The sequence below is a fragment of the Anomaloglossus baeobatrachus genome, chromosome 10, assembly GCF_048569485.1.
Source record: "Anomaloglossus baeobatrachus isolate aAnoBae1 chromosome 10, aAnoBae1.hap1, whole genome shotgun sequence".
NCBI lineage: Eukaryota > Metazoa > Chordata > Amphibia > Anura > Aromobatidae > Anomaloglossus > Anomaloglossus baeobatrachus.
In genome coordinates, this window is record NC_134362.1 from 81,635,848 (window position 1) to 81,656,020 (window position 20,173).

General features: G+C 42.2%; 1 protein-coding gene and 1 long non-coding RNA gene across 6 annotated transcripts; one reads left to right on the top strand and one right to left on the bottom strand.

Moving 5' to 3' along the window:
* Positions 1-9,198: 9,198 nt before the first annotated feature.
* On the bottom strand, positions 9,199-17,664 carry LOC142255046 (uncharacterized). Of its 4 annotated transcripts, none has more exons than XR_012727338.1 (13): positions 17,519-17,664; positions 16,960-17,029; positions 16,771-16,865; positions 16,597-16,679; positions 16,407-16,522; positions 16,192-16,292; positions 14,516-14,600; positions 10,681-10,750; positions 10,492-10,586; positions 10,318-10,400; positions 10,128-10,243; positions 9,913-10,013; positions 9,199-9,815 (listed from the first exon to the last, which is right to left on the bottom strand). XR_012727338.1 is itself a non-coding variant. In XM_075326477.1 (13 exons), exon 7 carries the CDS (start codon positions 15,454-15,456, stop codon positions 14,542-14,544), a length of 915 nt encoding a protein of 304 aa, XP_075182592.1. In that variant the 5' UTR covers positions 15,457-16,094; positions 16,192-16,292; positions 16,407-16,522; positions 16,597-16,679; positions 16,771-16,865; positions 16,960-17,029; positions 17,519-17,664; the 3' UTR covers positions 9,199-9,815; positions 9,913-10,013; positions 10,128-10,243; positions 10,318-10,400; positions 10,492-10,586; positions 10,681-10,750; positions 14,516-14,541. The 4 variants fall into 4 exon arrangements, 2 of the variants coding, with proteins under 2 accessions (XP_075182592.1, XP_075182593.1); XM_075326477.1 differs by having other exon boundaries at positions 14,516-16,094; XR_012727339.1 differs by lacking the exon at positions 14,516-14,600.
* A 45-nt stretch (positions 17,665-17,709) lies between these two features.
* On the top strand, positions 17,710-19,863 carry LOC142255045 (uncharacterized). Of its 2 annotated transcripts, none has more exons than XR_012727337.1 (6): positions 17,710-17,860; positions 18,514-18,608; positions 18,700-18,782; positions 18,857-18,972; positions 19,087-19,187; positions 19,285-19,863. It is a non-coding gene; the product is annotated as an uncharacterized LOC142255045 (long non-coding RNA). The 2 variants fall into 2 exon arrangements; XR_012727336.1 differs by lacking the exon at positions 17,710-17,860 and adding an exon at positions 18,387-18,419.
* The last annotated feature ends 310 nt before the right edge of the window (positions 19,864-20,173 follow it).

Genomic DNA, 20,173 nt, shown 5'->3' on the forward strand with positions numbered 1-20,173 from the left:
GATGTATCCAGGCATTTCCCCTTGTTGTTCTTGTACCATATGAGCACTGTTTCCATCTATTTCAGTGATTTTTCTGGACCCCCAGCTTCCCCAGCGTTTGAGTTTCCTGGAAAAGTGCTTGAGTTCACCATTGACTTCTATTACACTCATTTCTCTAGTAGAGACCGTCCGAGCATCCGACCTGCTCGATTGGAGTACCAAGCACTTGAGCATTTTAGGGCTTGCTCTTCACTAATATATATATATATATATATATATATATATATATATATATATATATATATATATATATTTATTATCAGATAGTTTAGAAAACTGAACATGTCTTTATTGTTACTTTGTAAAAACTCTGAGATATGTACATGACCAACAAATCTGGTTGCCAACCAAGCAGAATCAAAGAGGGCCAAAAAGGGGCATTAGTTTTATATATAGATAGATATAGATATATATATATATACATATCTATCTATCTATCTATCTATCTATCTATCTATCTATATATATATATATATATATATATATATATAGCCAGAAAAAAAGCACAGACACAAAATCTTCAAAGTATGACAACAGTAATAATAAAGTAAAAAAATAAATCTTGTTTAATAAAGATATATCTGATTCCATTATTACTGTTGTATCTCTGAGATATGTTAAGCACTCATCGATATCGGAGGAGCCATATTACATCTTTGCTTGCTTTAAATTATATGTGGGAAAAAAATTTGTGCTGTACCTAAAGTTGTTTCCTATACTTAAAGGGCTTTTCCAATGAACAATGTTAATTTTAATCAATAGATCTTGGAATAATAATAAGTTCTACAATTGGATGTGTTTTAAAAAAAATTGTTGCTGTGCTGAGATAATCTTATAAGATTATCTCAGCACAGGAACGTTTTTTTAATCACATCCAATTGTGGAACTAATTATTCTTCCAAAATCTGTTTTTCAGTTTGTGAAATGGGGTCACTTGGGAGGGGTTTCCTTGGTTCTGCAACATCAGGGGCTCTGCTAATGTGACATGGCACCTGCAAACCATAACAGCTGAAGTATCACTCTCAACAGCAGAAGTGTTCAGAGTGTATCAGCTTCAAGTTCCCTAAGGTGACTAGTAAGATCAATAAAAACTAAAAAAAAAAAAAAAGTTTTTAAGAATATGAAAAAGTGTAAAAAACCTAAAAGTTCAAATTACCACCCTTTTGCCCCATTGAAAATAAAACAATAAAAATATTTACATGTTTGATATCCCCACATTCAGAAATGCCCAATCTACCAAATATGAAATCAATTATTCTAATAGGTAAAGGGCGTAGCGAGAAAAAAAAAATCAAAATGCCTGGGAATGACGTAGGACCTCCATATAGATTATTGCGGACCAGATAAGAGTTTTGATAGATAATAAATAGGTGAATGACGTTGTCTCTTTTCTTTAATAAGATTCTCTCTCTAGCATAGATAAAGAGATCTTTAGAAAAAGTATTTCTAAAGATCTCTTTATCTTATGCTGAGTAAGGGGACTAGTCGCAAAGGCGCTATATCCCCCAACTAGCCGCCCTCTTAGCATGGTAGCACACCCACAGTTGCTTACTAACATGATATTCAATGCAGCATCACCAGAGGTTCAACGTGTACCTGTGTTTGTTGTGACCGCTATTCTGAGTGCCGGGCACAGGCCTGGATTTAGGGGGGTGGGACCCCAAGGGGCCTGGACCCTGGGCTACCCACTAAGTGGGGGCCTCCCACCAACATAGGGATAAATATCTTAAAACATGTAAAATACACGACTTTGCTGTGAACCATTTCTAATGATCAGGAACATTTAAAAAAAAGAAACTCTTGAAAATGTAGGGACCTGGCTACAGTCCTACATCTCAGTGGCTGGCGCAGAGTCATGGCACCTGGGTCATCATCCACTGACCTGGCTAGCCAGACTTCCTTAGTACCTGTACCTAATGCTTAGCTTATGGCATGCAGCAGCCTTCCCCGATCCCAACAGAAGCTTCTAGGCCAGTTATAGCAAACCTATGGCATGCGTGCCAGATAAGGCACGCAGAGCCCTTTCTGTTGGCACGCACGCTGTCGCCTCATTCAGCTACTTTGAACTGCCAGTGTGATCGCTTTGGCAGTTCAAAAGTTGTGTTGGAGCAGAGCCAGAGGACACACTTCTCCTCGCTCTGACACTGCTCTTCTCCTTGGCCGCAGGCCTGTTGCCTAGGAGATGACGGGAGCATCAGTAAGCGGCGCCGGCGTAATTAAGACTGGTGGCAGCGCGGGAACTGCGGGAGCTGAGAACCCGACCCAGCGGCGAGCAGTGGTGGAGCGGGTGCTGGAAGGTGAGGTTATTTTTTATTTTTAAAACTGTGTGTGGCAGCGGCTGTGTCAAGGTGGGGGGGAAACATGGCAGCATGGGGGAAACATGGCAGTATGGGGGAAAACATGGAAGGATGGGGGAAAACATGGAAGGATGGGGAAACATGGAAGGATGGGGAAACATGGAAGGATGGGGAAACATGGAAGGATGGGGGAAATATGGAAGGATGGGGGAGACGTGGAAGGATAGGGAAAACATGCAAGGATGGGGGAAAACATGGCAGGATCATGGAAAAGGTTGTGCCGGGCACTTTCCCAAATATTGAGATAGCTCTAAGGATTTATCTAATTTTAATGGTAACTGCAGTGGTGAGCGTTCCTTCTCAAAAATCAGATTAATTGAAAACTGATTAAGGACATCCATGAAGCAGGAATGACATGTAAATTTAGCTATCATGAGCATCGAGTCAGATGTACTGTGGGAATTGGACTTTGGTGACCATTAGTGATTTTACAGCACGAAAATCAAGGAAAATGCCTGGATTGTAAATAATGAATTATTTTACCTGAATTACTCTGCGTAAATGATTTTTGTAAATAAACTTGCATTCGTTTCATTTTGTGTTACATATTACAACACCTTAAAAAATGGACCTCCCTCCAAAATGGACCCCGGGCAACCCACCTCTTAAATCTGGTCCTGGCCGAGCACTTCTGGTCATGTATGTAGTATGCAGTATGAAGTCGGGTGTACGCGTCCAAGCTTCAGAGAGGTCTAGTGCGCATCACTGGAAGTGTCCATCATTCAGAAGTGTGTTGACAGCGGACACAGGTACACATGTCACCGCTGGTGATGCTGCATTGAATGCCATGTTAGTACACCCCTATGTGCCCCTGTGGGCGTGCTAACATACTAAGAGGGCGGGTAGTCAGGGGAATATAACACCCTTGGGACTAGTCCCTGGCCTCATTAGCATATCATAAAGGATGTTTAGAAATACTTTTTCTAAATATCTGTTTATCTATGCTACTACATACAGGGACAGTTAGGCAGGAATTAGCAATATACACCCAGAACTCCTCGTGGTTTTGGGTGCATATTGCACCTGACAGGTTCCCTTGAAAGGATTTTTATTTTTTCTTCAATAAATTGGTTAATGAGGGTTAAGGCTGGTTTTGGCCGATTTTATTATAAGTAACGTTTTATTTTTTACCACATAAAACTACTAGATTTACAATGGGGGAGTCTGATTGACGCCCACCCATTACTAATACCAGGGCTTGATGCCAACCCTCAATTCACAGTAATGCATGTACAAGTGTCTGTATTTAATTTCTATATACCTTAGCATCTCAGACTGCGGCTGTTTATTTGCTATTTTATTTCATGTTCAGTATGCACCTGTTCACACTTGTCTGTAAGGAAATGCCATCAGTTTTCTTATTTTTAATGATAAAAAAGCACATTTTTCAATTATGTGGAGCTTACAGTGAGGCATGATTAACTTGAGTCCTTTATCTTATAGGTCAGTACTATTGCGGCTTGACTTATGGGTTTTTTTGGGGCAGCTTTTTTTGACTGGGCTGTTCAATGACTTATTTTTTTTAGAAATAAGTTAGTATTTTCTTTAGTACTATTTTGGGATATACAGTATGTGTATTTTTATCTCCTTTTATTTTTTATTGTAAGTTTTTTTAAGCAAAAGTAAAATTCTGCAATTCTTTTCATTCTTTTGCTTTTAAATTAGATCTTTTTTTATGAAACCCCACAAACCTGTTTTGCATTTCAAATTATCAAATATAACAAAGATATTTAATAGTATTAAGAGAGAATTAGAATTCAAATCACTTTTAATTAAAAGGTACATTGCAACATGAGAAACTCACACTCCCTTTTCTTCCTCTAACCCAGACTCCAACATTTTAGAGAAAATCATTCTCGATACCACAGCAGATGAAAAATGAAGGAGTACAATAAAAAAAAGTTATTATAAGGGTAACAATATTGTAAATAGTCTATTTCTGAGCAGGAGATTCGAGGAGAACCCTGGAAAATTCATCCCTGGGGACCAATGTCTTTTCAAATTTACAAATCAAGTTACATTTAAGATTAACTCCCTTTTCTAGTAAAATTAAATTATTTATTTTTTGTCTTAATTCCCAACAGATAGAGGTGGTGTTTCTAAACAGTGGCCTGCAAGAGGCCAATGTTATTGAAAACAAATATGAACAATACCTGTAGAAGAATGAGGATATGTTCCGTCCTCTAATGGTCAGCATACACGGCAAGAAAAACATGCGAATCGAATGCGATAAAAAATTGCATTCCACTCAGACCAATATTACTCTATGGGGCAGCACCCATGAGCGATTATTTTTTCAGCCCCAATCAAACTGAGAAAACAATCGCAGAATGCTTTGAATGCAATGCGAGTTTGTTTAACTCGCACCCATTCAAGTCTATGGGGCGAGGGAAACATTGCACTGCTATCTCGCATTACACCGGTGTAACGCGAAAGCAGTGTGATTCTCGCATCAGCCACCAACGGAGAAGATAAGGAGATAAATTGCTCCCTCCTCTCCGCAGTGCCGCACCCCCTCCACAATTGTGGTCTGATCGCAGGATCAGACCACAGTCGCATGACACTCAGTTCCCACTGTGCTGCGAACATGAGACGTATGTCATGCAAGGACTCGCACAAATCCCTGTGTGGCCTCAGCCTAAAAATCCTAAAACAGATATATGGGGATCTGTTAAAAGTATCACCCTCTTTGTCACCCTCTGTCTACACTCCCACATCATGTGCATCAGGGGCTTCTCGACAATCCCATATTTAGGACATTTTGCATAGGGATGGAACCCGATCATATAAAGAGAGATTGGAGTTTTATAAAATCTATGAATTAACTATATTTTGGAGAGCTTCTGGGCCTTACAGGGTGACATTCTAAAAACAGTTTCTAAAATCTCTTTGTACTGCACATATCTATCTCCCATCTAGAAAATACATACAGCTGCACTATATAATGCTAATAATCAACAAGGGAACTATGGTATTGCATTACTGCTATAAGAATATTTGAAAAAAAGAGATACTTAGCTTATGCATTGGCCATGCATGTGAGCCCGGTAACCATCTCCCATCTAGAATGACACCACATGAACAGGTTCTCTCCCACATCATGTGCCAACCATGCCAGGTTACGCTCACAGTCAGCTAAGCCTCCCTATTATCCTGGTTGCAATGTACCTCAGTTACGTATATTCACCTAATGTCTGATAAAGGTCTGACCTTAAAGACTAAAACACTATTTCATTTTACTACAAAATACATTTTCTAAGCTATCCAAAACAGGAGTGAAAGATAATTGTTTTTTTTTAATTCAGAGTGGTATTGTGGCGCCCGTGAGGCTCCAGTCGCCACAGAATACTGCACCTCATTTAAGGTGCAATATTCACCTCGGGTAAGGAAGGGGTTAATCACCAGTGTTCCACAGTCACATCTTATATAAAGCTTAGGAGCCTTTTCACTGGGGATCTTAACTAGGGTAGGCAGCGAGTTGGCCAACACAAAGTTTGGGACTGTCCCGGTCACTGGGACAGCCTCCTGAGGGGCGGATGCCACTTTGGGTTGAAATAAGAGCAAACTCACACAATCACTAGTTAGTTGACCTGGGACACCAGTTCTGGGACTTGACACTATCATGACTTTCTTCTCTTCTCTTCGCGGGCCCTGCGGCTTGGATCGGAGCGCCCAGCCCAGGTTCCTCACGGTTCTTCTTACTTATCCAAGGTGACCGGTACTACCTGGGTGAGCGGCACAAAGAGTGAGTAAAGACACCTGGAACCGCAGCAACTGACTCGAACTCTTATTACCAGCGCTGCTGTCCCACGCCTCAGTGCCAAAGCTCATTGCTATCACTACTTCCCTCATCATCCTTCCCGGGGCCCGCTCCACCTGTGGGGAGCGATACCATCTTCAGTTGCTATTACCATCCGCCCTGGAAGACAACAACAGCAGCGGCGACTGATCTCTGGCCGCGTACCACAGGTGGCGTCCCGACAATTATAGATGACATATGGAGTGACATATCAAATTGATCTCCCATCTAGAATGAGCCATCAATGGGTGTTTGTTCAGTCAGGATGCCAATTGATACTTATATGTTGGAGAAATAACACCTGTTTTATAATCTGCAGAAGCCGTAGTATCTATTATGGAATGGTGCTGTACGCCAAGATGTGTCAGACTTAATTGAGCAGAAAAAGCATATCTAATTTGTAAATACTGATAAAAAGAACCATGTGGTAAACTAAACTCCACTTGAAGCTGTTGAAAGATTTTGAAAATAGAGTTTGTTAACAACTCGTTTATCATAAAGATTCTATTTTTGCTCCCAACTAGAAAAACGCTTAAGTTTAAACATTTCACAAAGAAGACGATGTTGCCATTTCAGTGTATATTTGGTACATCCTGAGAAACTCTTAAGTCTCTTTCTCCGATTCCATGCTTGATACATTAACACCAGTGTGGGAGTGAGAGGAGCCTTCATAGCAAAGACCCCTTGTCTCTAAAATGCACTGGGGTGAAGAACATTTTTAACTTTGTAGAAGAAAAATGCTAGTCTTGCTTAGACATCTCTAATCTTCTATCCATGGAAATGTTGTTATAGTTGGGATGCAATAAAATGCAACCACGGATCAAGACTAGCCAGTCTTCCTGCATCTTTATCTGAATGTGTTGTTTGTGACCAACCCTAGGGCCGTTGGGTACTCGGTTCCGGGCGTTGGTTAATGGGATTATGTCACTGGGGCCTGTGCCCGGACCCGTGGCCCTGGTGGTCGCTGAAAGTCATTAAATAGTAGAAAAAAAAAAAGAAAAAAAAAAAAGTATTTCGTTACACCACCTATGGTTCCAGTATGGTTACTGGGGCTGCAGGAACAGACCTCCGGGGCGATGGTTAGGCAGCCATTTGTTTACACTTACTGTAGGTGAATCGGGATCCCCAGGGCAGTTTTAGTAGTCTTTACACAGATATGGCAGTTTTTCTTCAAAACCTTTTCAACTGTCACTTTAGTGCAGCAGCCTATGGCTCCTCAGATGAAAGAAATAAAGTATGTCACACCAATTCATTAACTCTGACCAGGTTTTACTTGCAGGTATTATTTAGGGTACAGTCTCTGATGTGACAATTTTTGGTAATCTGGGAACAGTTCAGGATCTTTACACCAGGTTAGTTGTGTGGCCTCCCTGCTGCGCTGTGTCTCTCCTTAGTCCTAGGCTGCCTGGAGCTACACCTTGACCCTCTCTTTCTCTCTTCACCTGTATGGCAGGCGACGGAAGCTTCTCTAAGGGGCACTGCTGTACTCACTGCGGTCCCTAAGCTCTGTGAAGCATCTTTGCTTTCAAATGCTGCTGCGGCCACGAGATCTGTGGTCTTTATTGCTGAGCAGATTAGATCCCTCACAATCTCGGACGCCGGTATCCGGTAGTCAGCGCTGTTCCTCGGGGATGAACCGGTCTGGCTCCACCTTCCTGGTCACTCCTCTTTTGTGTTACTAGTGGATCCCTCAGTCTGTCTCACAGCTCACTCCTACAGGCTTAGCACAGCCCTCTCCATCTTGATGTCATCACAGTCCTCGCTCGAGCTCAACTGTCAACTGTCACTCTCTGACTCCACCTCCAGACCTGGATTTAAAGGGGACTTCACCTGAGCTCAGCTTGTAGAGCTCCCCCTCCAGGCTTGGAGTGGAAGGTGTTGTTTGTGGGATTACCTGATGTGGAGATCCTTGCCTGTCCCAGGTAAAGGTATATCAGTGGCAACCGAACCCTGAGGTGCCACATTTGCGCCATAGTATTACCCTCCACATGGCTTGTAATTTACGGAATATGGGGGCAGAAAGCCATCAAGGAGCATTGTGCAACACATACAACAATGGAAGCATTAGGATCACCTTGATATAATTTTCCAGGACCTATCTTAACTTACAGAAGATTGATCTTGCTACAGAGTGTTTATCAAGTCGCCAAGGCTCAAGACTGAGCTGAACTCCATTAAAAGAAAGAAAGAATATCTGACACGAGTCTGGACCACCTATTTGTTTTTTTATCTAAACTGGTCCAACAAAGGGATTATTTTTATTTTTAATAAAAATAGGTTTTTCTGTTTTAATTTCTTCTTTTCTTTCTTTCATTTTTTTAAACAAATCTTTTTCACTTTTCCTTAAGTTTTACTTTTTTTCTAGTTCCACTAGGAGATTCAAACATGTATAGGATTGATCACCTACACAATGTACCACAATACTTTTTTTTGCAGCATTTTTATGTATGACTAGCTGTAGTACCAGGGCATTGCCCGGGATAGTAACTATGTCTCTGTCTCTCTCCCAGTCTCTGTCTGTCTGTCTGTCTCTCTCCCAGTCTCTGTCTGTCTGTCTGTCTCTCTCCCAGGCTCTGTCTGTCTGTCTCTCTCCCAGGCTCTGTCTGTCTGTCTCTGTCTGTCTCTCTCCCAGTCTCTGTCTGTCTGTGTCTCTCCCAGTAGAAGACTACATAAGCAAGGATGGTTTGGTTGACCTTAGGGAGATCAACATCCAACACCGCACAGACACCACCACGTGTTTCTCAACACAGTGATTCTAGAGCAATGCCCCTTGGAAAATATTCAAAACAAGAAAGCCTGCAGAGACACCATCACATGTCTCTCAATGCTGGCAGGAAACTAGCCAGGTCTTTCACCAGGAAGGAACAACCATGGGAAGGGCAGTCTCCAGTCAAGGAGACCACCTATGACAAACATGGTATCCATCCACAGACAGCTGTTTCGGGGTATTTCATCAGTGTGGAGTAGGACACTGGCTAGTGGGAGTAATCTCTGAACCACTAAAAAATGTTGTATAGAGTAGTAGTTATCCAAAACACCACTATTAGATCTACTCTTAAAAATCGTTTATTATTATTAGTTAAAACAGAACAAACATATTGTTCTTCTCATAAATAGGCATAGAAACATAAAACAAAAAATCAGGTGCAAGTGCAGGTGTCAGACAAACAGTGCCCTCGCCTAGGGACAGCCCCAGACCATGTGGCTAGGTGAGTTAGGGGTATAGATTCGTCACTGTCAGAATGATACTGCTTAGTATGTGCTGTGACTCTCCCTCATAAGTTAGCTTACTTCACTTAAATGAGCCTAAGTTAGCATAGTCAGACTCGCCGTCCTTGCTCATCTCTAGCGGGGGTTACCACCACCAAATAAACGTGATTAACATGTAGTACAAATATATACAGAACCATAGACAACAGAGACAATAGGCGTTAGGTGTCCAGGGTTCTACTGTTACATAGATTTCCCTAGTTTGACAAAACTGGAAGGTTAGATTAGAGTCTAGGATGCCACTTAGCTTGTGGATCTCCTAGCTCTCCCGACGCGTTTCACCCCCCTAACGCTGTATAGGGGATCATCAGGGGAAAAATGGAGGAATCACTCCTTGGAAAGAATGACACCTGCAGATAAATGATGCATAAATAAGTAAATGGGTATTAATATAAATATTCTTTAGACTGCAATCTTTATGAGGTCATAGCCCTCAAGATAACTTACAAGGTAGTAGATCCCTGTGATAGAGTACTTGTGTTCTTAAAAGATGCCAGGGAGACTATCTCCAAACCAAATAGTGATTGCAACTTCCCATCGGATAGTGCCTGTATGTCAAAGAATGCAATGATTATCCACTGTGTGATGCATAATGTATCATAACTCATACTCATGATAGAGTTGGGAAGGGTCTTGTCGGCATAAGGCTATCTATCTTTTACCTTGACTCTCCGGGGATGAAAGTACAGGTATAGCGGATTTGTCTATTGTAGCCAGGAAGTTAGATCCATTCCTGATGTTCAGGTTGTCACTGAGTTTCTAGGTCAAAATATAGGTCCTGTGAACAGATATAGGATAAGTATGAACCTATATTTCATCTATCAGATTCTACATGAACTGGGTAGCAAATACCTTTTGTCGGCCAGTCAGACAAAATGATCTATAGGATTTGGAGAATACAGCTCCTCCAGATGTGGCCGATCACTGATTTTTTCCTATAGGAAAGGTATACTACATTACTGGATGTTCTCATAAATCTCACCCACACAGCTCTGTGAGAAGCAAAAAAATGGCAGGGCATTTTACCTGTAGGGAACAGTTCATATATGGATGTGGACAAACGGGTGCAAAGGTCCCTAGTCGCCTGCGTTCGGACCGTGTGTAAGGTATATTCTTATCTCCTGTAACCAATTATTACATCATACAATTAGGCTCTCTGAATAATGCTCAATACATGCATAAATTAAGATACAGTGGTACATGTGCTAGGTCTACCTGTAAGGAGGCAAAAAAGGGAGGTCTGTCATGGGATTATGGCTACCTGTAGACCCCGAGTATATATACCCTGTAACAGAAAAAATGATAATAATAATATATCGTATTCTTGGAATCCAGTGATATAGGTACAAGGGGCACAGTGCATACTCCAGTACATATTATGTATGTCATATAGATAAATTCACATCATAGTGCTCAGTACATGCATTGATGACAGTAGAGGGCCTTATATACTGATATATATGGAGTAGTTCTTTTAAAGAAGGTAACTGAAGAAAGCCCATGTGATAGCTAATAGATTCCAGGTATGTATTCCCTGTAGACACAGCAGAGGTACCGCATTCATGTGTGGTGTTTACCTCACAAGTCCCATAGACATTGCCAGACAGGGAGCATGAGAAATGAATTGCATAATGGGCCTGAACACTGGGTTTGGAGTTATTTTGTAGTTATATAGGGTCCTGTCCCATACAAACTAGGGACAGGATTATTATCTATACTCATAAAGCCCTGAAAATTTGTATGAAAATGAATCTTATGCAGGCAGATCACTTACCATCCTATGGGCTCAACCAGCAAGGACTGTCAGTCCCGAGTGGAAACACTCTATGTACGCTGGGAGCCCACGGTCCAATAGATGCCAGGGAGGATGCAAGGGGAGGATGTCCGGGAGACCACCACGTCTGATTGTTCCTGTCCGATTCCCCACTCCCGGATAAAGTATTTAAACCTTTTCCGGGCAGGATAAAAAGTCCCGCCCGCCAACCGGAAGTGCCCCGTTGGCCGGAAGTGACGCATCGCTATGTGCCGAGGCATCGTCGGCCGGAAGTGATGTATCCCTGTGTGTCACATGCATAGCAGGTCAGGTGACTGGCCGGGGGCGGTGCTGAGGGATGTACTAGATCGTATATGTAAACAGCATCGCAATAAACTACATATTCATAGGTTAAGTGACCTGCCGGTGGCTTTACTGGGGTGTATGATATGGTGTGCACACGGTACGCATTGCGATACATATATCGCTATGCGTCATATACTATGTGAGTCAGGTGACTTGCCAGGGGCGGTACTAGAGGATGTTCTGGATCCCAACCAGTGGAGCGCATAGCATTCTACGTCTGGGCGGGGTCATGTCATATAGGGGCGGAGATCATGATTATGGAGCGCATAATTGCATTCCATACCGTTCCATAAGCACTAGTATCACGGAATATATGTACAGTATTACTTGATGGATCAGACGCACCTGATTGGCACATAGGTATCGTGCATAATGGGATGCAAACAGGGCCAATGCGTATTGGAGCATTAAGTATTGGATAGACAAAAGATAATTGCTATTGCTTTCCCTGGGTCCGGGATAAATCATATAAGGGAATTGTCCCATAGTTGTTGCAGTCTAATATTAATGTTGCTAGTATATGGTATGCAATGACCATACGCGGGGTATAAACGTAAAAACAAGTCCTATCCTGTCAGTTAGGGGTAGCTGTGGCCAGAATCACTATATGAAGCTATGAAAGCTGATCATTTCATTGAGACCATTTGGGGAGACTGTGTCCAGCAGGAAAGTCCATCTAGCTTCTCGCTGCAGGATTTTTCTATCCCAGTCTCCCTTGCGTGAGGGTTTGGGGATAACCTCAATGACCTGAAAGGATATACTCCTCAGGTCTCCCCCATGGACGAGGTTAACATGCCTGGCTATGGCTGTATCTCTTTTGTGTATGATGTCGCCTATGTGTTCCCCAATTCTTACTCGTAGCTGTCTCTTGGTTTTACCCACGTATCCACGTGAGCAGGAGCAGGTGCACAGGTATACCACACTTTCTGTTCTACAATTCCCAAAGTCCCTGATTTTAAATGCTCTCTTGGTTTTTTGATTATAGAAGGTCTTACTTTGATTGATGTGGGGACAGTAGGTGCATCTCCCGCATCTAAAAGTTCCTATGGGTTTCCTGTCTAGCCATGTCCCTGTACCCCTTGGCGGTGTGAAATGACTGTGAGTGAGAAAGTCCCTAATGGATCTCCCTCTCCTATACGTGACATTGGCATTGACAGAGATTGAGTCGCATATATCTGGGTCGGCCTTCAAAATAGGCCAATGTCTTCTAAGTATTTCCATTGTCCTCATGCTCTGATCATCATAAGTTGCGATAAGCCTAATGATGTCGTTCTTATTCTCGTTCTTTTTGGAAACCAGTAGGTCTTTCCTATTTCTCTCTTTGGCATGCCGATATGATTGTTCCACAATAGGGTCCGGATAGCCCCTACTGTGGAACCTTCCCTTCATATCGACCGCCTGTAATTCGAATTCTCTCAGGGATGAGCAATTACGCCTAAGGCGCAGGAATTGCCCTTTCGGGATGCCTTTCTTCAAAGGTGTGGGATGATGACTCTCCCATCTGAGAAGACTGTTGGTAGCTGTGGGTTTCCTAAAAATAGAGGTGGATAAAGTACCGTCCAAGTTCTTGAAAATTTTGACATCCAGAAAGGCTAGAGATTCACCTCCTATTTCATGGGTGAATTTCAGCCCTAGATTGTTAATGTTCAACTTCTCCATGAACTGGAGGAACAAAGAGGTCCCCCCCGTCCACAGAACTAGGATGTCGTCGATATAGCGACCCCACATATGAATGTGGGGACAGAACACCGTATCCTCCTCTCTAAAGACACATGTGTCTTCCCACCAGCCAAGGAACATGTTGGCGTAGGTGGGGGCACACGGGCTCCCCATTGCCGTGCCCCTCAGCTGGTGGTAGAATTTCCCCCCAAAAAGGAAATAATTGTGTGTCAATACGAATGTTAACATCTCTATCACAAACTCATTATGTGCACTATATTGATTCCCTCTTGTTGATAGATAATATCGTACCGCTTCCAGCCCTTTATCATGTGGGATGCTGCTGTACAGCTGTTCCACATCTATTGACACTAAAATGGTACCAGGGTCCAAAATGATACCATCTAGTTTAGATATTAAATCATTCGTGTCTCTGACATAAGATGGTAAACTGATGACGAATGGGCGAAGGATTTTATCCAAGTATATACTCGAGTTCTGACTAAGAGCATCTATCCCAGACACAATTGGGCGCCCCTTAAGTGGAGATAAGCCCTTATGAATTTTCGGGGTAGCGTAGAACGTAGCTATTACTGGATGTTTAGGGAGGAGGAAATCCAGTTCCTTATCAGAAATAAGTTTAAGGTCTGAGGCTTTCACGAGAATATCTTTCAGCAGGCCTGTATATTCATTTGTGGGATCTTTTGTTAAGATTTCGTAGGTAGTAACGTCCGATAGGATCTTTTTGCACATACTAGGGTAGTTTGTTGTATCCATCACTACAATATTCCCGCCTTTATCTGACGGTTTTATAGTTAGATTCGTATTATTTTCCAAATCCCTTAACGCTCCCCACTCTTCCATTGTTAGATTAGGTTGAGTGGATCGTATTCTTGGTTGGATAGCACATAAATCTTGGGAGACTAATTTGGAAAAAATGTCCAAACTACTACAATCAGTAGCCGGGGGCATTCTAGTGCTTTTGGTTTTTAAATCGGTGAAAGGACCTTTTCCTGTATGATTCCCAATGTCATTGGATAGATCTGCCAGCAGTCTGACATCATCCAGCATCTCCATTTCTATTCCCAACCTAGCACATTCGGCCCTATCATTGTGTTTAAAGAATTTTCTCCATCTCAGTTTTCTAAGAAACAGTTCCACATCCTTCACCCAGTTGAAGGGGTCGAACCTCGTTGTCGGAACAAATGATAGGCCATAACTGAGAACTCGTTTTTCAATATCTGTAAGGGTGTGACTAGAGAGATTGATTACCTGGTATCCCATCGAGTCTTGAGGGACTATCTTCTCCTGGGGTTTCTTGATATATGGTTCCGTAAGTTGTATGGGTCTCTTGCCCCTAAAAAAGAGGATGATGTTGCTGGAGGGGGTAGTGATTGTGTCAGTGGTAACGGTAAGGAGGAAATAACGGCAGTTGGAGGATTTGATGTGGCTCTCTGCCCAGACCCATGTGCCAATGATCCATAAGGTAAGGATAAATTGGGCTGCTGTTGTTCCTGATCCCATTGTCTCGGCTGTCTATAGTTTGATCTACCCCAGTTGTTTCTGTTTCTAAAGTTTCTCCTGCCCCTGCTTCTACTCCTGTTAGGTCGGCCCTGAGGTTCTGAGTCAGACAGATCCGATGAAGAGGGGTCAAAAGATGCTCCTCCCGTCGGCGCTGACACGTTATTACTACCTGAGAAGTCCCCCAGATCTCTCAAAAAGTGCTTGTGCTTTCTTGTCTTTAAATTTTGCTGGTATTTGTCCACAGCTATTTGTAATGCAATTTCTTTAGTGCCGAAATCTGAATCTCCTTGGTGTTTAAGAGCTTCCTCCCTTAACGTTTGTAAGTCTCTGGAAGTTTTTTCCAGGGTGACTTTTTCCTCATCCACTAGGATGGTCATCAACCTAATGGATGAGTTTGTCAGTTCTTCTTCCCACCTTTTTAGAAGGTTTTCTGTCCTGGAGCGTTCCGCCGGGACTAGGTTGACCCTCAACCCTCTAGGTACAATTTTTTGTTTTATATATTGTTCAAGGGACTGTACCTCCCACCATGATTTTATGTTCAGCTTATAGGCCAGCAATAAGTCTGAAAAGATATTTTTCAGGTTATTTTTGGTGTTCCCTAGGCCCTCTGATGTTCTTTCCGAGAACACTTCATCAGCATCATCCAGCCACTTTGTAGTATTAATGGGTCCTGACAGGAAGCCCGCCATAAATGATATCTGAACCACTAAAAAATGTTGTATAGAGTAGTAGTTATCCAAAACACCACTATTAGATCTACTCTTAAAAATCGTTTATTATTATTAGTTAAAACAGAACAAACATATTGTTCTTCTCATAAATAGGCATAGAAACATAAAACAAAAAATCAGGTGCAAGTGCAGGTGTCAGACAAACAGTGCCCTCGCCTAGGGACAGCCCCAGACCATGTGGCTAGGTGAGTTAGGGGTATAGATTCGTCACTGTCAGAATGATACTGCTTAGTATGTGCTGTGACTCTCCCTCATAAGTTAGCTTACTTCACTTAAATGAGCCTAAGTTAGCATAGTCAGACTCGCCGTCCTTGCTCATCTCTAGCGGGGGTTACCACCACCAAATAAACGTGATTAACATGTAGTACAAATATATACAGAACCATAGACAACAGAGACAATAGGCGTTAGGTGTCCAGGGTTCTACTGTTACATAGATTTCCCTAGTTTGACAAAACTGGAAGGTTAGATTAGAGTCTAGGATGCCACTTAGCTTGTGGATCTCCTAGCTCTCCCGACGCGTTTCACCCCCCTAACGCTGTATAGGGGATCATCAGGGGAAAAATGGAGGAATCACTCCTTGGAAAGAATGACACCTGCAGATAAATGATGCATAAATAAGTAAATGGGTATTAATATAAATATTCTTTAGACTGCAATCTTTATGAGGTCATAGCCCTCAAGATAACTTACAAGGTAGTAGATCCCTGTGATAGAGTACTTGTGTTCTTAAAAGATGCCAGGGAGACTATCTCCAAACCAAATAGTGATTGCAACTTCCCATCGGATAGTGCCTGTATGTCAAAGAATGCAATGAATATCCACTGTGTGATGCATAATGTATCATAACTCATACTCATGATAGAGTTGGGAAGGGTCTTGTCGGCATAAGGCTATCTATCTTTTACCTTGACTCTCCGGGGATGAAAGTACAGGTATAGCGGATTTGTCTATTGTAGCCAGGAAGTTAGATCCATTCCTGATGTTCAGGTTGTCACTGAGTTTCTAGGTCAAAATATAGGTCCTGTGAACAGATATAGGATAAGTATGAACCTATATTTCATCTATCAGATTCTACATGAACTGGGTAGCAAATACCTTTTGTCGGCCAGTCAGACAAAATGATCTATAGGATTTGGAGAATACAGCTCCTCCAGATGTGGCCGATCACTGATTTTTTCCTATAGGAAAGGTATACTACATTACTGGATGTTCTCATAAATCTCACCCACACAGCTCTGTGAGAAGCAAAAAAATGGCAGGGCATTTTACCTGTAGGGAACAGTTCATATATGGATGTGGACAAACGGGTGCAAAGGTCCCTAGTCGCCTGCGTTCGGACCGTGTGTAAGGTATATTCTTATCTCCTGTAACCAATTATTACATCATACAATTAGGCTCTCTGAATAATGCTCAATACATGCATAAATTAAGATACAGTGGTACATGTGCTAGGTCTACCTGTAAGGAGGCAAAAAAGGGAGGTCTGTCATGGGATTATGGCTACCTGTAGACCCCGAGTATATATACCCTGTAACAGAAAAAATGATAATAATAATATATCGTATTCTTGGAATCCAGTGATACAGGTACAAGGGGCACAGTGCATACTCCAGTACATATTATGTATGTCATATAGATAAATTCACATCATAGTGCTCAGTACATGCATTGATGACAGTAGAGGGCCTTATATACTGATATATATGGAGTAGTTCTTTTAAAGAAGGTAACTGAAGAAAGCCCATGTGATAGCTAATAGATTCCAGGTATGTATTCCCTGTAGACACAGCAGAGGTACCGCATTCATGTGTGGTGTTTACCTCACAAGTCCCATAGACATTGCCAGACAGGGAGCATGAGAAATGAATTGCATAATGGGCCTGAACACTGGGTTTGGAGTTATTTTGTAGTTATATAGGGTCCTGTCCCATACAAACTAGGGACAGGATTATTATCTATACTCATAAAGCCCTGAAAATTTGTATGAAAATGAATCTTATGCAGGCAGATCACTTACCATCCTATGGGCTCAACCAGCAAGGACTGTCAGTCCCGAGTGGAAACACTCTATGTACGCTGGGAGCCCACGGTCCAATAGATGCCAGGGAGGATGCAAGGGGAGGATGTCCGGGAGACCACCACGTCTGATTGTTCCTGTCCGATTCCCCACTCCTGCCCGGAAAAGGTTTAAATACTTTATCCGGGAGTGGGGAATCGGACAGGAACAATCAGACGTGGTGGTCTCCCGGACATCCTCCCCTTGCATCCTCCCTGGCATCTATTGGACCGTGGGCTCCCAGCGTACATAGAGTGTTTCCACTCGGGACTGACAGTCCTTGCTGGTTGAGCCCATAGGATGGTAAGTGATCTGCCTGCATAAGATTCATTTTCATACAAATTTTCAGGGCTTTATGAGTATAGATAATAATCCTGTCCCTAGTTTGTATGGGACAGGACCCTATATAACTACAAAATAACTCCAAACCCAGTGTTCAGGCCCATTATGCAATTCATTTCTCATGCTCCCTGTCTGGCAATGTCTATGGGACTTGTGAGGTAAACACCACACATGAATGCGGTACCTCTGCTGTGTCTACAGGGAATACATACCTGGAATCTATTAGCTATCACATGGGCTTTCTTCAGTTACCTTCTTTAAAAGAACTACTCCATATATATCAGTATATAAGGCCCTCTACTGTCATCAATGCATGTACTGAGCACTATGATGTGAATTTATCTATATGACATACATAATATGTACTGGAGTATGCACTGTGCCCCTTGTACCTGTATCACTGGATTCCAAGAATACGATATATTATTATTATCATTTTTTCTGTTACAGGGTATATATACTCGGGGTCTACAGGTAGCCATAATTCCATGACAGACCTCCCTTTTTTGCCTCCTTACAGGTAGACCTAGCACATGTACCACTGTATCTTAATTTATGCATGTATTGAGCATTATTCAGAGAGCCTAATTGTATGATGTAATAATTGGTTACAGGAGATAAGAATATACCTTACACACGGTCCGAACGCAGGCGACTAGGGACCTTTGCACCCGTTTGTCCACATCCATATATGAACTGTTCCCTACAGGTAAAATGCCCTGCCATTTTTTTGCTTCTCACAGAGCTGTGTGGGTGAGATTTATGAGAACATCCAGTAATGTAGTATACCTTTCCTATAGGAAAAAATCAGTGATCGGCCACATCTGGAGGAGCTGTATTCTCCAAATCCTATAGATCATTTTGTCTGACTGGCCGACAAAAGGTATTTGCTACCCAGTTCATGTAGAATCTGATAGATGAAATATAGGTTCATACTTATCCTATATCTGTTCACAGGACCTATATTTTGACCTAGAAACTCAGTGACAACCTGAACATCAGGAATGGATCTAACTTCCTGGCTACAATAGACAAATCCGCTATACCTGTACTTTCATCCCCGGAGAGTCAAGGTAAAAGATAGATAGCCTTATGCCGACAAGACCCTTCCCAACTCTATCATGAGTATGAGTTATGATACATTATGCATCACACAGTGGATATTCATTGCATTCTTTGACATACAGGCACTATCCGATGGGAAGTTGCAATCACTATTTGGTTTGGAGATAGTCTCCCTGGCATCTTTTAAGAACACAAGTACTCTATCACAGGGATCTACTACCTTGTAAGTTATCTTGAGGGCTATGACCTCATAAAGATTGCAGTCTAAAGAATATTTATATTAATACCCATTTACTTATTTATGCATCATTTATCTGCAGGTGTCATTCTTTCCAAGGAGTGATTCCTCCATTTTTCCCCTGATGATCCCCTATACAGCGTTAGGGGGGTGAAACGCGTCGGGAGAGCTAGGAGATCCACAAGCTAAGTGGCATCCTAGACTCTAATCTAACCTTCCAGTTTTGTCAAACTAGGGAAATCTATGTAACAGTAGAACCCTGGACACCTAACGCCTATTGTCTCTGTTGTCTATGGTTCTGTATATATTTGTACTACATGTTAATCACGTTTATTTGGTGGTGGTAACCCCCGCTAGAGATGAGCAAGGACGGCGAGTCTGACTATGCTAACTTAGGCTCATTTAAGTGAAGTAAGCTAACTTATGAGGGAGAGTCACAGCACATACTAAGCAGTATCATTCTGACAGTGACGAATCTATACCCCTAACTCACCTAGCCACATGGTCTGGGGCTGTCCCTAGGCGAGGGCACTGTTTGTCTGACACCTGCACTTGCACCTGATTTTTTGTTTTATGTTTCTATGCCTATTTATGAGAAGAACAATATGTTTGTTCTGTTTTAACTAATAATAATAAACGATTTTTAAGAGTAGATCTAATAGTGGTGTTCTAGTGGGAGTAATGCCTAGTAGGTAGTAGACTCCCACTAGCAATGCTCCCACAGCTGTTTCAGGGTATTTGCCACTCATCAGTGTGGAGTAGGAAACTGGCTAGTGGGAGCATTGCTAGTGGGAGTGTTGGGTGTTGACCTCCCTAAGGTCAACCATCCTTGCTTATATAGTCTTCTACTAGGTATTGCACCCAATAGCCAGTTTCCTACTCCACACTGTTGAGGGGCAAATACCTCGAAACAGCTGTCTGTGGATGGATACCATGTTTAGCATATGTGGTCTCCTTGACTGGAGACTGCC

What these genes read in the sequence shown, in the direction of transcription:
- LOC142255046 (XM_075326478.1), bottom strand. Translation starts at nt 15,456, where the DNA reads ATGGCGGGCTTCCTGTCAGGACCCATTAATACTACAAAGTGGCTGGAT.